At 34.8% G+C, this 19,230-nt stretch overlaps 1 protein-coding gene across 5 annotated transcripts in view; it reads right to left on the bottom strand.

Annotated features, from left to right (window-relative positions):
- Positions 1 to 248: 248 nt before the first annotated feature.
- Positions 249 to 19,230, bottom strand: part of AFTPH (aftiphilin) — a 65,082-nt gene continuing 46,100 nt past the window's right edge. For 2 of the 5 annotated variants that reach the window (XM_019718019.2, XM_074332062.1), the window contains 3 exons: positions 15,085 to 15,145; positions 7,750 to 7,873; positions 249 to 1,385 (listed from right to left, as the gene is read on the bottom strand). In XM_019718019.2, coding sequence (XP_019573578.2) covers positions 1,241 to 1,385; positions 7,750 to 7,873; positions 15,085 to 15,145 — 330 coding nt within the window. In that variant the 3' untranslated portion in view covers positions 249 to 1,240. Of the gene's footprint in view, positions 1,386 to 7,749; positions 7,874 to 9,415; positions 9,570 to 13,492; positions 13,577 to 15,084; positions 15,146 to 19,230 lie in introns of those variants that run through there. The other 3 variants (XM_019718002.2, XM_074332063.1, XM_074332064.1) reach the window with 3 other exon arrangements.

Genomic DNA, 19,230 nt, shown 5'->3' with positions numbered 1-19,230 from the left:
GATGAAGACACATTATAATGAATCATGGGAATTTCTTCTATGATCTCAAGTTCTACATAAAAACAACTCAGCTACTAAAAGTACTGATCCAATTCTTACGGGCCAAATTAGAATTCTTCCTGGTTTCAACAAAGTGGAAGCCCTACCAAATATCCTCTAGACTGAAATACATTAAAATGGAGTAAAACATCACATCCAAACTCATTACATTTCCCCCCCATACCAAAGTACAAAGACACCAGGCTAAATTTCTTTTAAATTATTTTATTTTTGTGTAAGCTAAAAGGAAATTTACACACTGAAATCTCAAAAGACCTTGGGCATGCACATTACCCTTGTTAGAAGTTCTTCTACGTCTCTCTTTTTTCCATAGGAATTTCCCCAAACATTTAAAACCCATAGTTTTTCTGTATGTACAGCCTAAACCATAGCAATCTATGATTATGTCATTTTACACTGTGCAAAATCCTCAAAAAATAGTGGTATGATAGAACAACAAAAAAATCAGTAACAAGTAAATTTCATTGTAAGACATTCATATAATTTGGTCCTTCTCCAAATCAAACTGATTTAAAACAGACACAATCTCTTTAAACCCCTCCAAATCAAGTTCTGACAATGATCCATACCCTGTAACAAAGGAGCAATCGATGAAGTACCTTGCAAAAGGTCAAACAGCAATACGCCAGATTGAAAAGATTAAAACAGAGCACAAAAACGTTAACAAAAGCCAGATCTGAGACAAACCCACCACACACAAAATTCAAAAAAAAATTAAATGGGGACTTTGGAGCTTATTTATGATAGCAAAAGTAATTCAAGATATGATATGAAAAATTAATAAGACATTCAATGGAATCTGAAAAGACTGAAGGGGATTTCACAGACAGCGGAGATTTGAGTTTTCAATTTTCTTTTTTTATTTCAAAAGTTTTGTAAGAAGGACACCACCAGTGTATTTCACAAAGACATAAATGTATACACCCCAGCAACACAAAAAGAATAAATCTTCAAAAATGTTCACCCCCAATTATTTACATTTTTTTCTAATATAAATTTAGGACTTCAGTATGTAAATAAATATACATTACTATGTATACCTTCCTAATGCGGCTTCCCGACAAATCAGCTGAACTTGAATTTTTGTTTTTGTTTTTAATTACAGCAGGTATGCTTTTGATGGTAGGGAAGGGACAGAGGGAAGGAAAAGCCACTGAAACTGTCCGGTCCACATCAGTGGTCAGTCTGCTTTCTCTTGGGCGCTTGTGGAAGGCGTTAACGTGGCAGGGAACATCAACACCTTGGCATGCATGAAGGTCAGGTCGGGAAGGCTAGCGATCACCTTGATGGCTTCTTCACTCAGGTGCTCTTCTCTTTTCGGTTTCCTATTGACAGATGGGAAAAAGAGAAGTGTGCTAATGTGACTTTGCTGTAGGTCAAATGGGAGCAAGTCCACTCTCAACACAGTCAGTTCGCAAGCTATGGGGACCTGAGGATCTTTTTCTCTGCCAGTTCCTGAAGCTCATAATACTTTTGTGCTGTGTGCTTCCGGTGCCAGATGCCAAATCTCCTAGGAAGATGCATGCCCTGTTTGTGTATGTTCATTACAGCTAGTCACATACATGCAGATATGCAAGTGTACCCATGGACAGCTCACAGCTTTACTCAAGGCTAGGAGCATCTACCCAGGCTTGCTTGTAAAATGTTACTAAGTAGAAATACAATTCAGAAACCCTAATAACACTCCGCCCAACTGGAGTTCCCCTTGCTCCCTGTGAAACTACCCAAATTACCTTAATATAAGACAAAGTATGTCTGGCACAAGAACTTGTAAGTCATTTTAACCTCAGGCATTCTTCATCCCCAAGGGGGAATTCCAGGAGAGAAAACCCTCAGCTCAAAACCACCCAGTCCCGGCCTCACAGGGACGCAGACAGCAGGTCCAGAAGCAGCAGTGCGAGGGCCGGTTGCTGATGCTGAGAAAAGTCCACAGGCAGGAAAGACTCGGGAAGAGGGGAAACCTCTCAATCCTGTGGGTTCTCTAGATGAAGTACCTTTTGCTACACTGGCCCTCAGTACTAGAAGTGAGCAGTTCGGGGCCTACCTAGCACAGGTATGAAGAACTCCTGGTCTTGCCAGTAGGTGAACCACAGAAAATGCCAACTGAGCTGCAAATGTGGCTCCAATTGAGCACATGATTGTAATTCAACCTTTATTTTTTCCAGGATGTTAAATATATTGAAAGAATAGTTGTAGTCATAAAGATACTAATTTAAACCAAAGTACATTTAAAATTGTTGACTCTAAAAAGCCCAATATCTTTTATGGTAAAGGACAATTGTTACTGTGTTAGGTGTGACACAAGTTATTTCTTCCACTTAAATATTTTATTTGTCCTTGGGATGGGGAGCAGGAAGTCAGGAGATAAAACAAGAAAAGAGAGATGCAGGCTTTTATTTTATTAAGCAGACTTTTCTTTCACCACTTTGAATTTAGGCTGAAATCAAGATTTTATAGAATGACTGAAAAATCAAACATCAGACTTTTAGGACCAAAGTTCTTCAACAGGAGGGTCACGTTTAGGCACACTGAAACTTTCAGCAGATCAACCAATATTGAACTCAGCTCTAAGGTTTCTCAGAAGAATGAAACAGCACTTCAAAAATTTTCTGGTTCAACTCTTCAGTTGACTGCACTTAAATGGTGACAAAACTATGACGGTGGATCTTTGATGGGGAATTGGATGTCTGCATCACTCTAAAGTAAAACCAGACAGTTCTCTTTTTAGTCTGGAAGTGTATAACGGAGAAAGCCTCTCACCAATGGTCAGTCTTGGCATGACTAACAATGGAGTCAACCAGACGCTTTGTATCTTCTGATGTAATGCACCGCCTAGGAAGGGTTCTAGCCAAAATGATTTACCTGATTCCATCAAACCTTTAAGATATAATTTCCAGAAAATAAGGGAAATAGAGAAACATGTTAAAGACTACTTTCTGGAAGCAAACAGACAAATCCAGAGGTTGGGACATTCTGCAGGACAACGGGACTGATCTTTTTAACAAGCCAGTGTCATTAAACTGAACAACAAACAAAAGGGATGAGGGTAGATATGCTAGGTTAAAAAGGACTAAAAGCCATTAACAGCCAGGTACAATAGTCCTAGATTGATTACTGATTTGGACAAAGCAGACAGAAAGGACAGTATTGAGGAAATCTGAATACAGCCTGGGTATTTGATGACATGAAAATTTACTGAAATTGACAGATGGAGATCACTGACTGTACGAGTAGCTTCAATTCAGTATGGACCATAAAAATCTCATTTTTGGTTAAAGCAACACACATACATGTAGACTTAAATAGAAAAAGATCTGAAAGAATATGCACTAAGGAGTTACAGTGATCTGAACGGTAAGAATGGGATACCTAAAATTTTTTAAATTTTGTTTGCCTGTATTTTCTAACTTTCAGCAATATATCTGCTTCTATAATCATAAAAGGTTATTAAAAAGAGTAACAAGACGGCACCTAAATGGCCTTCTTTATTTGTAGAGAGCAGTTAAGGTGTGGGAAAGGAGAGCAAGGAAGAAGCTTCCATTCTAGGAATGGTTGGTAAAGATTATTCTAGGATTTCTACCAATTGCCTTATTTCAGACAATAGGAAGCGATGTAAATTTAAAAAATTACTTAGTTTATAGTTTGTGCATTTATCTGTAGTCACTATGCATTGATGTGATCTAGTTTTCTTAAAATATAAGAAGTAAATGCTTGAGAATTTGAAAATAAAAAGTTATATCATGAATTTTTCTCAAAGCCAAAGGCTGTGACCTAATTTTAATTTATATTCTCGCTAGTAAAGATTTATTCTTTTTGTCAAAGAAATACGTAAGAGTCCAGCAATAAACCCACTCATCTATGGTAAACTGATTTTCAACAAGGGTGCCAAGACCATTCCATGGGGGAAAGAAGAGTCTTTGTAACAGTGCTGGTACAACTGAATATCCACATGCAAAAGAAAAAAGGCCCCTATCTCACACCATATTAAAAAATGAACTCAAAATGGATCAAAGACCCAAGTTTAAGAGTTGAAACTATAAAACTCTTAGAAGAAAACCTGGATGTAAATTTTCCAGGTTCCTGGAAATTTCTTATCTATGACACCTCAAGCACAAGCAACAAAAGAAAACATACATAAACTGTATATTTCATCAAAATTAAGAAACTCTTGTGTTTCACAGGACACTATCAAGAAAGTAAAAAAACAACCCACAGAATGAGAAAATATTTGCAAACCATGTATCTGATAAAGATCCAGAATATGTAAAGTATCCAGATGTGTAAAGAATTCTTACAACAATGACAAATTACCGAATTAAAAAATTGGTAAAGGATGTAAATAGACATTTCTCTAAAGAAATACAAATGGTCAATAAGCACCTGAAAGATGTTCAATATCACTGGCCACCAGGGAAATACAAATCAAAATGACAATGAGGTATTATTTCATACTCACTGGGACGGCTATAACTAAAAAGTCAGACAATAACAAGCCTTGGTGAGAACAGGAGAAATTAGATCCCTCATACATTACTGGTGGGAAATGTAAAATGGCGCCACCACTCTGGAAAATAGTTTGGCAGTTCCTCAAAAAGTTAAACATCGAGTTACCATATGACTCAGCAGGTTCCATTCCCAAGAAAACTAAAAACATTTGTCCACACAAAATCATGTACATGAATGTAGCAGCATTTTTCACTCTAGTCAGAAAGTGGAAACAACCCAAATGTCCAGCAACTCATTCCTGAATAGCAAAATGTGGTAAGTCCATGCAAAGGGATATCATGCAGCCATGAAAAAGGATGAAAAGTACTGATACAGCAACAACATGGCTGAACTTGAAAACACGCAAAGTGAAAGAAGCCAGACACAAAAGACCACATACTGTATGATTCCATTTATATGAAATAACCAGAATAGGCAAATCCATAGAGACAGAAAGAAGATTAGTGATTGCTGAGGAAAGTGGCAGATAGGGAGAAACTGGCTAATGACTGAAGTTTCTTTTTGGGGTGATAGATATGTTCTGGAATTAGTGGTGATGGTTGAGCAACCTTGTGAATGTACTAAAAACCACTGAATTGTACATTTGAGGAGGGTGAATTTTATGGTGTGTTAATTATATCTCGATTAAAAGGTGAAAAAAGATGTATCCCTTTTGACAACTAGTCCTTTAGCTTGTATAAACTTCAGTTAGAGGTCTGTGGCTACTAACTAGCTGGCCACTCACTGACTAAAATTAGTAATTTTTCTTTATTTTAGAAAAGGCATGCAAGAAGATTAAAGTACTTTAAAACTAAAAACTTGCATTTCTTTAAAAAATAAGAAGTCACTTTTACAACCCATGTATGGAAAGAGAAGAGTACATGTGCTTTGTCTTATACATACAAAGGCACTTAGAAAAGAGTAGGGGGTGCTGTTTGTTACATATCAAATTTCCTTTAACTAGACCACTGTTTCTTAAACTTTTCTTTCCTTTACCTAGACCACTGTTTCTTAAACTTTTCTTACCCTACAGTCGCTCAATGCTTTTCCACTCTATCTTCTGTGTATTGTCAAAAGGCAAGAAGATTTTGCTGAGCTTTACATTCTATAACTTACTCAAAAACAAAAATAAAAATGAAACAAAACCTAAAAACAACAAAGACACTTACAATGCTTTCTAAAGCTATATATGCCACCCGCCTTCTCTTCACTGTACAACTGAGAAGTACTCATGGGGACAATTTACAGTATTACTTTCTAATTTTAAGACTTGTGAATATTTGCACTTCTCACCATTTTCAAACAATTAACTCCCCAAAACAGAAAATACAAAGTTGGCAACTTAGTTTTTCAATTTATTGTATTTTAAATATGAAGCTGAACAGGTACTAGTGAGTAATTCAATGCAGCTATAACACTGACCCTAGAATATACACTACAGCGTTAGTTCATTTCATAATAGTACAGAATAAGGGAAAAACAAAAGTAACTTCTTAAAGTGATAGGGTTGGAAAAATTCCCTAGTGTACAGCACCTTTCAAAGATGAATTAAAAAGTTAGGGGGAAAAAAAAAAAGTTAGGAGAGCAGGTTAACAGTGTGGTTTAGAGCTCCTCCTAATGGCATAAAGCATGAACTTTCATCACTGGGGCTTCCAACTAAAACTCCACTATAGTTTATTCAGTGAGACTGCAGAGGCAAAAAAGGTAAGGAAACAGGACAGTAGGACTGCCCTTAGAAAAGATTGTTCGAAACACAGCAGGGGAAAGTCCAAACAATAAAAGCATCAGTTTTTTTTTTGTTTTTTTTTAAAGTTAAATGTGCAGTAGCTTTTGGTTAACATATGTAGAAAAAGTTGATGAGAGATTTGTACGAAAAGAATTTCAATTTGAAAAAATGATTTATTTGGAAAGAGAAAAAATTAGAAAGCAAGCAAAACACCCACAATGGCCACATTTACAAGTAGGTTCACTTCATAGTAGGTTTTAACAGTGCCACGGAGCATCACTACAAAGAAATAGGGGGAATGAGAAGAACAGTGCAGAGAATCTGTGGACAAATGACAACGTACATGCTACAAATCCATTCCAGGGAAAAGGGTATCCATAATTATAAAACAAATAACAGCTTTAATAATTCTACATATTAATAGTATTAAAAATGATAAATATTGGTTGAATGAACGGATACTTAAGCATACAATACAGTTTAAAAGGCAATGTGATAACTCAAGCCAAAGTTTTAAGACAGGTAATAAGCATTTATTATTTGCAAGAATAAAAGGCTGTTTTAAATGGATTTTTTCTACAGAAGCACTGATTTTAAAGATTAATCTGAATTTGACAAGTAAGTGGAATGTATTTATTCAGGAGAAAAAGCTATAATACTTCCGCCAAAGTGGCAACTAACCAGGTAAATAGTTCCACTTTAAAATGCTCATGTGTCATGGATTTGGGACAGCAAAGTTGGTATGCCAATTAACCAATATTTGCTCTTGCAGGAGTGATTTACTGGCTCATAATGATTAGCTTTTTATTAGGAACTAGCTTACGTCTATGGCTAACAAGTTAAAGCAATGGCTTATTCCAGTGCTTAGTTATATAAAACTAAAGGTTTCCTGAATCATTAAAAGCCCAACCAAGTACATTCCTTGTATCTGATTCTGATGTTGAGAATAACTGCTTTTCTAAAGGCCTGAAGGGGCTCCCAGAAACCTTGGTACAGAAACCAGAGGTGCGGCATGTCAGTGAAAATTCAGAAAATAAAAGAGTGGCCATCCCCTACTCTATGTTAGCCCAGAAGTGAAAAGACGAACCTAAGTGACTCTGGGAGTGTGAAACTGGGTTCCCAAAGATGATCTTTTCAGTAAGTTATGAAGGAAAAGTGGGAGTGTTTTTATAATGGTTTTATGATTTCAATACTTAATTAGAAGTCTTCTCTACAAAGTTGGGGTGGGGGGAGAAAAAAAACCACATCTATTAGCCCTTTCCAGTCTTATGAAATAGCGCTGTTCTAATAAAGTTCATAATTAAACATAATTTGATACTATTTTCTGGAATTAGGCATCTATTGGTTTTTACACATAGAAAGTGAATTTTAATATTTAATAACAATACACTGAAATACTGCCAACTTATGTGCTTTCCCATTCGGGCTGTTTTAACAGAGAATTCAAAATGAGGGTGTAATGAACACTAGCTGTTTACCTGGTCGATGTGCTTGTCTTCTCTACTGTGGACATGAGTCTCGCAAATGCATCAGTCACTTTGAGGCTTGAGGTGGAGATTTCCAGCTTAGAAGTTGTTAACTCATACAACTCTGGGTCCACACCTTATAGTATAAAATGATAGTCAGTGATGGCAAGCTGCAGTGGGTTATTCAATAGCCACAATCCAGGATGCACAAGGCAAATGTTCTGTAAACATCTGAGTCTTTCACAAGCACAACACATCTTTAGTACACTGTACTATTGCATTTATTTTTTTAAAGTTTTTATTTTTTTAAAGCATAAGTCCCACTTTTCAGAGTTTTTATAAAGTAGGAAATACTTTTAAAATTCCACTTTGGTATAAAGATAGCCTTTATCGAACATAGTACCATCCAAATACTTCTAAAAATTCTATCTGCTATAGAAAACACCCACAATGGCCACATTTACAAGTAGGTTCACTTCATAGTAGGTTTTAACAGTGCCACGGAGCATCACTACAAAGAAATAGGGGGAATGAGAAGAACAGTGCAGAGAATCTGTGGACAAATGACAACGTACATGCTACAAATTCATTCCAGGGAAAAGGGTATCCATAATTATAAAACAAATAACAGCTTTAATAATTCTACATATTAATAGTATTAAAAATGATAAATATTGGTTGAATGAACGGATACTTAAGCATACAATACAGTTTAAAAGGCAATGTGATAACTCAAGCCAAAGTTTTAAGACAGGTAATAAGCATTTATTATTTGCAAGAATAAAAGGCTGTTTTAAATGGATTTTTTCTACAGAAGCACTGATTTTAAAGATTAATCTGAATTTGACAAGTAAGTGGAATGTATTTATTCAGGAGAAAAAGCTATAATACTTCCGCCAAAGTGGCAACTAACCAGGTAAATAGTTCCACTTTAAAATGCTCATGTGTCATGGATTTGGGACAGCAAAGTTGGTATGCCAATTAACCAATATTTGCTCTTGCAGGAGTGATTTACTGGCTCATAATGATTAGCTTTTTATTAGGAACTAGCTTACGTCTATGGCTAACAAGTTAAAGCAATGGCTTATTCCAGTGCTTAGTTATATAAAACTAAAGGTTTCCTGAATCATTAAAAGCCCAACCAAGTACATTCCTTGTATCTGATTCTGATGTTGAGAATAACTGCTTTTCTAAAGGCCTGAAGGGGCTCCCAGAAACCTTGGTACAGAAACCAGAGGTGCGGCATGTCAGTGAAAATTCAGAAAATAAAAGAGTGGCCATCCCCTACTCTATGTTAGCCCAGAAGTGAAAAGACGAACCTAAGTGACTCTGGGAGTGTGAAACTGGGTTCCCAAAGATGATCTTTTCAGTAAGTTATGAAGGAAAAGTGGGAGTGTTTTTATAATGGTTTTATGATTTCAATACTTAATTAGAAGTCTTCTCTACAAAGTTGGGGTGGGGGGAGAAAAAAAACCACATCTATTAGCCCTTTCCAGTCTTATGAAATAGCGCTGTTCTAATAAAGTTCATAATTAAACATAATTTGATACTATTTTCTGGAATTAGGCATCTATTGGTTTTTACACATAGAAAGTGAATTTTAATATTTAATAACAATACACTGAAATACTGCCAACTTATGTGCTTTCCCATTCGGGCTGTTTTAACAGAGAATTCAAAATGAGGGTGTAATGAACACTAGCTGTTTACCTGGTCGATGTGCTTGTCTTCTCTACTGTGGACATGAGTCTCAAATGCATCAGTCACTTTGAGGCTTGAGGTGGAGATTTCCAGCTTAGAAGTTGTTAACTCATACAACTCTGGGTCCACACCTTATAGTATAAAATGATAGTCAGTGATGGCAAGCTGCAGTGGGTTATTCAATAGCCACAATCCAGGATGCACAAGGCAAATGTTCTGTAAACATCTGAGTCTTTCACAAGCACAACACATCTTTAGTACACTGTACTATTGCATTTATTTTTTAAAAGTTTTTATTTTTTTAAAGCATAAGTCCCACTTTTCAGAGTTTTTATAAAGTAGGAAATACTTTTAAAATTCCACTTTGGTATAAAGATAGCCTTTATCGAACATAGTACCATCCAAATACTTCTAAAAATTCTATCTGCTATAGAAAACTCGCTCAACTTTGGAATAGTTTGTGACATGAAAGTTAATAATGATTTATAAATGGAATACACGATTTATTATATAATAGGACACCTCAGCTTTTAAATTGATTAATTTCAGTTTTTGAACTTCCTCTTCCCCTACCTCTCTGACCACTGTCCTCCATTTTTTCCTTCCACATCAGAAGATTTAGAAGCTAATATAAAGTTTCAAATACAGCAAATGATTTGGTTAGTTTAAATATTCTGACCATAGAGGACATAAGTAATTACTCAAAGCTTCAAGTTATTACTAAAGATAAATTATATACCGAATTGTTCTTTCTTCAGGTAAGAAGTAGGAAGGGTAAGATATTCTTGCAAAAAGTGAAAAAATAAATACTTTTGGACAAAATGAAAATTGTCTCAAGGGTTAATTATATTTCTATAGTCTCATATCTAAATCTAGTAGCTAATAGTTCAAATATCTTGTTAGAGGAATTCAAAACAAAGCTGTTAGAAGATTAGATTTATTGTAAAAGTCTATAAAAATCCTTCTCTTACCTGACTTCACTAAAATATACATGTGTTTATATTTCCCTTGAATATAGATTTATATTAAATATAATGACTACAAAAAACACGGAAAAGAACAATTAAATATTTCAACTCAAGCTAAACTTGGATAATAAAGATAATCAGATAAAAATAAATTTTAATCCTATACTCTCCTTGGTCCCAGCAAATTACTAGATGAAAAGTTCAGTATTTTCAGGGTATAACAGAAAAGCAGACTGTAAGGAAAAATGTCTTATAGCTTCATAAATCTTTACTTATAATTTCTAAAAAAGCTTTCATGATCAGCTGATAAAATTATATACACATACACATATTAAAAAATTTCTTCCTTTTAGGATATTTCAAAGTTAAGAAAAAACCCAAGAACTGCCTCCTATTAATCAACTTTGCAGACAGATGACTAGTAGATATAAACACAGATCTCAGATGTTTACAGAAAACAAACAAGCCAAAGCAGCTTCCACAGTTACCATGTCCAATAGGGAGGAAGGCTATAGAAAATGTTTGTTGACTCTCCCAAGTTCTTCGTATTTCATTAAGGTACAGTTTCAAAAACATATCTAAAAAGCCTTTTCTCTATTATTTCTGTAATAAATATATAGGTTGCAATTAAAATGCAAAAAATTATAGATGCCTGTAAAGGGACCCAACAAACCCAAAGTACCTTCTTCCTCTACTGTGAAAAGTTAGATGCCAAGTAACCACAAAATTTCAGTAGATGTCTAATGCATAATGCAGAATAAACAACTGCATTCTGACTGGCAACAGGAAAGTGCTGGTAAAAGTTTAGTTGGGTTTGTAAAATACCAGCTACTTGGCTGTCAAACAGTAAAGCGGGAGATTAAAAAAAATAACCAAAAAAAAAAATCAACCTCCCAACCCAAAACAAACATTATCACCAAAAAGAAAGAAAAAAAAATAGTACTATGGCTATATTTTAATTTTTTCAAAAACAAGATACTCTAAACTAATAATTTTTTTAATAGAAGAGTTTTTAAAAATTTTTTTATAGAACCTTAATGAGGCATAGTTTAGTTACATAACTAAAACTAGCCAACCAAGTTCTATGCCAACCTCCTAAGTCTCACACACAAAATAATTAAATAACCGCAAGCTAGACAAAATGACTTTCCCAGAAACAAGTCAGAAAAAGTACAAGCAAAGGGTGAAATGGAATACTAAGGTGTTGATACCTGTAGCTTGATGGTAAATTTTAACAACAACCAACAGCAATAAAAAGAAGCCAAAGCAACTTTATAGTAACCAAATTTATATAGCAGCTAGAGCAGCATATTAATGAAAATATGGAACGAAAATATTTAAAAGGTTCCAAAGTAATGAGGACTGCATTTGACCATGCTAATTTCCTTCCATTACAGCTCTAAGCTTCTGAAACCGCTTGTTCTTCTCGAAGCTGCATATACTGAGCCTGGTTTTCAGGTCATTTCTGTACTTCTTTATATGGTCAGATTATTTGTGCTCCTATGGATGGATGGTTTTTAACTGAATTTGAAATGTAACCAAAAATTAAATTTAAACCAGGTTTTTGGGCATCCAAAAATAGTGACCTCATTTAAATTATAATACAGTGCACGACAAAACAAAGCTGAGAGCAAATTAAAAATGGGAGCTTGGTAATTCATTCTTGGGAATACAGTAATAAGGAAATGGATACACAAGTTTCCCCCCTCGCCCCATTAAGTATTTAAAACAACTAATTAGCTCACCCAGGTCATTTCATAGCTCAAATGTATTTAGAAGTAATTTAAGTAAATAGTGAAATATCATTTTGAAGTAAAAACCAACACAGATTGGTTTTTCATACGCTTGCAAAATCTTGGAAACAATGAACATGATAAATAGGGGCTTATTAGATTTGAGGAACCCAGTCATTTTCCCAAATGGCCTTGGAACTTCCTTATAGCAGGATCAGGTTTCCATAAGCAGACCTTGGAGAAGGGCATCATGGTCCCAGGCTCACCCTTAGCTGACTCTTACTCTCCCCCCTCCCCATTTCCCATCATGGTGCTAAGCTGCTGGAAGTCGGTGGCAGGGTTTTCTAGTTGAATAGAACAAACCCAGCAAATTCTCAGGAACCAGGCTGGCTGTGTAACTGGCCACTAGTGAGGACAGAGAGGGATCCTTGCTATGCATTCCGGGCATCAGCATCTATATAGCACCCCAAGGGCTGTCTGGTGATCAACGGGTATGATTACCAGATCACAAATTGGGATGACAGAGACTCATTAAAATCATTTAAAATAAAATGTAAACATAAAAATGCCATTATATTTTAATCTTTTATTCAGTTAGAAAATGACAAAGTACATTAGTTCTTTGGTCAATGAACTGAACTTTTGCAGGGCTGAACATTAATTTAACAGGCACTCCAGTATGGTTTAATTTCTAACTTTTAATATCTCATAGCAATTATTTTCTGATATTAACTTTTGTAACTTTTTTTTCTCCATGGAAAACTGACAATATACTTTCTATTTAAGAGCTACATAAAACAGTAATAGTTCTACGTGGGACTATATAACTGCTAGACTCCAACATTTTGAAACCTAATTATACATTTAGCAATACTAATAAACAACTATTTGAATGCTAGAATTTGTAAAGGTTCTATTATCACAGGCACTACAATGTAAAGTCATCTTTGTGTACTAAAATATTCTTAAATCTCTAAACTTCTATTTTTTCAAATGGCTTCATAGAATATGCTTTAAAAATTAAGCATATAAAACATCACATTTTTCACTTACATGGAAAAAAAAATCACCCCTGCCTTTAACTGTCTAAAGACATTAGGGCTATTTTATTCCTAGAAACTACTTGCAGCTCTGAATATTACACTCTGAGAAAGCTTTCCTTAAAACACATGTTACAAAAGTCATTTGCTAAAGTCAGCTACTAGAAAATAACAATAGATAGATGAAAGAAAAGTGTTAGAACGACATTATAGAGAATACGATCTACTTGTTTCCTTGTTTATAGGAAAGTCAAGGGATGTGGTCATGCTTTGAGTAAATAAACTAGAATTGTGGTTTTAACACTCTGCTGACCTGGGATTGTGGTGCTGCTGCTAGAGCTACTGTCATCCACGGGCCCAAAGAAATCAAGGTTCAGAAGAGTGGAACCTCCACTAGCTTGAAATTCAGTGACCGTGTTGGTAGGCAGCCACACAGAAGGTAAGCCAAGGGAGGAGGGGTTATGTGCAAAAAGGGGTAAGACACACACTTGAACATGCAGGTTATAATTAGTAGTCATTACACATTTTTAAATCAACATTAAAACAATGTGTACAGTATTAGTTTTTCATTACTAAGGACAGTTCTGAAGTAACAATTTAATTCAGTGTACATTTTCTCATGTACAATGTAAATAATTTAACACTTAGTAAGGTTTTAGTTAGGAGTTCAGTTCTTTCAATCAAAACTCAAAGCCATACCAGAAAGACCAAGGGGAAAATATACCCGTTAAAGGGAAACAATACTTTACTCTCGACCCAATATTAAATCACTGTACATGCCCAAATCAGTATTTCATGTTAGTAATGTTGGTTTCTAAGTAATGATTTTTCAAAAGTGACAAAGTTGTCAGTTTTAGGACACGCATCAATACATTAGCTTAAAATAAAACAACATAAGGAATGTCATAACTGCCCTACCCTGATGTGCAACCTCAAGCTGTACTGTTCCCCTTTAACTCTGAAACAGTAATCAGAAATAGTACACATTTTTAAAGAAGTTGTTTGTTAATAAAAAGCACGATGATTTGACTAAATAAATAAGACACCAGACAACAGCAAAAGGTGCATTCAGGCTTTCCTTCAGCACAGTTATTCAATTGGATGCTTTCCAAATATCCTGGGATCCCCACTCTAAGGCAAAGCTGATATGAATGACAGGTGTTTCAGGCAATGGCTCAAACAACTGATGAAGTACGAAGAGTAAAAGTAATTGTATTTTAGGGTCCAATTAAAACTTGTGGTTTCAACACACTGGAAAGCTAGCATTTTGTGTTTAAAGACGCCACATTACTGGAGTAAGTTATTCCCTTTTCAGGAATTTCTCTTAAAGCCATGAGTAAAACCAATTATTTCTGGAACTACCTACTAGTATTTTGAGATTAGAAAAGGATCAAGAAAATCATTCATTTTCCATTTGCATATAAGTGCTCTATAAAATATTATTAAATCTGAAAACTACCTTGAGTCAATAAACATGGATCTATTTGCACATTGTTTTGGTTAAATAATTGTGCTTTGTGCTTTAAAGCAGCCTCTAGCCACAAGACTTTGCAACCAAGAAAATCCCATAAATTAAAACTACAGAAACAAACTTCAAGTAAACTGGTCCTATCATTTAAGCTACCTAGATACTTGTAAAAAATAAATAAGCTTGTTTTTTGACTTAAGATAAAGAAACTAAAATTTTACCTCACTATTACTACCTATACTGGACATCAACACTGTTAACAATAGTAATGGCTGGTTTCTTGAGCAATTACTATTCAGAAAGAAAGCCTGAATTTCCAAAGATAATAAGAAGTTATGTTCAAACAAAAAAAGGAAATCAGCAGAGAGAAGTTTGTCTGAACTTTGTAGCTTTCTTAACTCTAGCTCTGGTGCTAGAGGCTCTACGGAGAGACGTACCATCTAAAGGGTTAGTAAGGCCACTGCTACTCCAGTCAAACTGGACGGGTGGTAGAGACTCCTAGAGTTGAAAACCAAAAAATCAAAATTAATCAGTACAGGTTGTAGCAACGTAAAGAATCCTTAAAAACAAAAACAAAAACTATTATAGCAAGATAATTAGCCAATAAAACACCTAAAGACAAAATTGGGATAATTTACAATTTCAGAAGGTTACCTGCAAATATTAACCCAAACTGAAATTGCAAAATTTGCAAATAGTACAGCTGGCTGACATTTAGAAAAGTCGTATCTGAGAAATGGAATTATCTTTACATTTTCAAACAGAAATTTATAGACTGATTCTATGTCAAGATTTCAATTTATTCTCAAATGATGATTTAAACTATTGGCTTGATTACAATAAAAACATTGAAATATTAAAAGACATCACTGACTTTTTTCAATAGTGTGATTATTTTAAATGACTAGTCACTTAAAATTTCTTAATAGAATAGTATAATGCAATAGAGAAGGTACCACTAATACTGAGGAGATTTGGGTTATTAGAGGCTGAGTAACTACTAAGTAACTAGTTGTATGACCATGTGTGGTTAATTTAGTTGGTTTCGTTATATATTAAACGAGAAGGCTCAAAGTCCACGGTGTCTGGTTCATTACAATTTTCCAAATTATAAAGGAAATTATGGGCCAGCAAATGGGAACTACATTTAAAATTTTTTTTTAAATTTAATCAACTTTTTAAATTTAGAAATTATTTATAATGTGTATTAGGATTCAATTTTTCTTTTTTTAAAGATTTTATTGGGGAAGGGGAAAAGGACTTTATTGGGGAACAGTGTGTACTTCCAGGACTTTTTTCCAAGTCAAGTTGTTGTCCTTTCAATCTTAGTTGTGGAAGGTGCCATTGGGCTTCAAGTTGTTGTTCTTTCAGTCTTAGTTGTGGAGGGCGCAGCTCAGCTCAAGGTCCAGTTGCCGTTACCGGCAACCTTGTGGTTGAGAGGACACGCTCCAACCAACTGAGCCATCCGGGAGGCAGCTACAGCTCAGGGTGCCATGTTCAATCTTAGTTGCAGGGGGCGGAGCCTACCATCCCTTGTGGGACTTGAGGAATTGAACTGGCAACCTTGTGGTTGAGAGCCCACTGGCCCATGTAGGAATCGAACCGGCAGCCTTCGGAGTTAGGCGCATGGAGCTCTAACCGCCTGAGCCACCGGCGGGCCGGCCCCAGGATTCAATTTTTAAGATAATGTACTAAAAAGTATGTTCAGAATGCATTTGCATATTCTAGGTTTTAAAATTTTGTTAACTGCCAAACAATAAATATAAAATGACCAAATAGTACATCTAAGATGTAAGGCAGTATAAAACATTTTCAAAATGAGCATTGCTTTATTTTAAGAACATTCTTGATGAGAAAAAATTTTGGTTTTAGGTTTCCTTTCTTCTTTTATTTTGGGGGTGCTGTTGACAACACTTAACTGAAATAACCTATTAGGCTCTTAATATTAACATATCATCTTTATTTTTTTGTATTGCTTTCCTATATGTATATATATATATGTTTTATTGTAAGGTAGGTACTATTAAAACTTCACATTCATTTTTTTTCTGTGTAGATAAAAATGTTGTTCCCTGTAGGAAAGGAGCATGATTTTTGAAAGTTTAACACCATGATATTATAATAACAATTGTCTTGATAACTGGGATAGCAATGAAAAGCATATTACTATAACCATTTATTCTCCCCCATATGAGGTCAGGCCTGAAGGTTGGGGGGAGGGTGGATATAAACAAAGCAAAATGCTTCGCGGCTGCCAGGGATTAGGGATAGTTGTAGGAGTGGGGTGAGGTGGGGTAAACAGGGAGCAGATATTATGGGAGTTTTCTGTGGTGATGGAAGAGTTCTGTATCTCGATTGCAGTTGTGGTTACATGAATCTATCCATGTGACAAAATGACATGGAACTATATACACATATTGTACAAATGTCGTATTACTGGTTCTGATATTTCCTATAATTATGTAAGATGTAATCAAGCAGGAAACTGGTGAAGGCTATAAGGCACCTCTTCTGTATTATCTTTGCAGTTTCCTGTGAACTATAATTATTTTAACAAAAAATGTTAGTGAAAATCTAGTTTATAACCTACTTGCAAGACTGATAAACAACATTTAGAAAAGATCTTAGCTGATCTCAAAAATAAGCAAACAAACAAAAAGCTCTAGGCATTCCAACAAATTCAACTTAGTATTATTCTACTTCTAGATGAATAACCTTTAGTCATATTCAACATTGACTGGGTGGACAAAACCCAAGTATTCGCAGTAACAAAATTTCTGGATAAATGGAGCAAAGTTCTTTCCTTAACATGTTTTACCTAAATGATGTCAGGTAGCTAGATGCTTAGAAATATTTCAGTGATTTGCTAGAATTTTAGCTTCTCATATAGGTGTATGGCATTTTAAAGACATATCCAATGTTATCATAATGAGGTGCTAAAACATGAATCAACATTTACTGGAAATGAGACAGATGAAAAACAGGATACCTAAGCAATTATAGCCTAACTAATGGCATTGACAAGACAACTCAAAGAAAAAGCACTAGAATAAAGCATTTTAAAACAACGTGAAGCAATGTGGTATGAATGATTAGAGACAAAAACACTTAAGGAAACAAGGTCGTAAAAAGAGCAAAAAAAAAAGAGACCAGAGACAGAAGACTTGGGTGCTGGTCTTAGGTGTTCCACTGATGTATGATTTTGGGTATATCACTTAGCCTTTCCAAATGTTTTCTTATTGTAAAAGGAGAGCACAATGGTAGATAATAATTTTTGCTTTCTTCTAACTTTAATATTCTGATTCACAACTGAAACACCCATATCAAGTAGCCCAAGAGAGGAAGTTCACTAATGGTGACTAGGTGGGTAACTGCTAGCTAGCCACAGGGGGCTCTACTCAGCAGTGAATAAAGTGTGGTTAAAGTATTGATTCTCCTACAAGAAGAATCATTAATGACACCATGGATGGTGTAACCTTGCAATTCAGTGGGTAAAGATTAAAAAAAAAAAAAAATCCAAAACAACAAAAATACCACTACTGCTTTTACCCATAACCTATCTTTTCAGGTAAAAGTATCTTAGAAAAAAACACCATTAACAGTTGTTAATAAGTTATTTAATTACTAAACAAGAGATGCCAATTGTTACAAGATTAATGAGTACAAACTTATTTGGAAGAAAGAATAAAAATTCAGTGGGTACCAAAATTGAAATAGAATAGACAGATCAAAAAACATGCAGTCATAATGAGAATTATGTTACTATGCTAAGTTTTATAGTCTATCAAAAATGAAAACTTTATAAAAGGAAGGTTTAGTATATATTTTTTGAAAACAAATCAGATATTAAACAGGTCTTTTTGGATACATTTTGTTATGCTTCTATAACTGAAGGCTATGGCTGTTTCATCTGAAAATTATGACCAGCAGGAAGATGTAACAGCATTACTGCATGGCCAAAAAGTAAAGTAAAAGCACTATATACATTGCATGCTAAAGAATAGTAGTAAGAAATATCACTTCATATAAAGAGAATCTTTACAATGCATTTCAGATGCTTGTTAAATAATTTAACCCGAATCACAAGTATGGAGCCAAGCAAAGATCATATATTTAGTGATGGAGGTGAGGCATCTCAGCACTTAATTCTGACATACATGCTGAAATCTGCAGTGTGAGTGTGTGTGTGTGTCAGAACGAAGACTTACACAGGCTCATGTCAATTCAGAAATAAGTTTGAACAACGTACACTGGGAAATACTATTTTCACTGATTCTTACAAAAGCCTAAAAACTAAAGCTAATGGAGGATCACAAACTACAATAAAGAAAATAAAGAATAAATTTGTTAATTCAATATTTATATGTGTATTTTTTAAAAAGAGAAATAAATGTATGCACTAACAGCGGTAATATTAGATGTTTCTTGAAACACACTTAAAATGGCAGGACCTTGCTTTGCATTATTTTATAAAGTATGTTATGCAAAACACTAGTGATATAGGTATTATGACTCTTCTCCCATGGTCCCTGCAGAAGAAGGTCCTGTGGCTAAGTAAATTTGAGACATAAATTAAAATTAAA

This window comes from Rhinolophus sinicus, linkage group LG05, assembly GCF_036562045.2.
Source record: "Rhinolophus sinicus isolate RSC01 linkage group LG05, ASM3656204v1, whole genome shotgun sequence".
Classification (NCBI taxonomy): domain Eukaryota; kingdom Metazoa; phylum Chordata; class Mammalia; order Chiroptera; family Rhinolophidae; genus Rhinolophus; species Rhinolophus sinicus.
The sequence above is the reverse complement of the archived record's forward strand: the minus strand, read 5'-3'. Positions and strand labels throughout refer to the sequence as shown.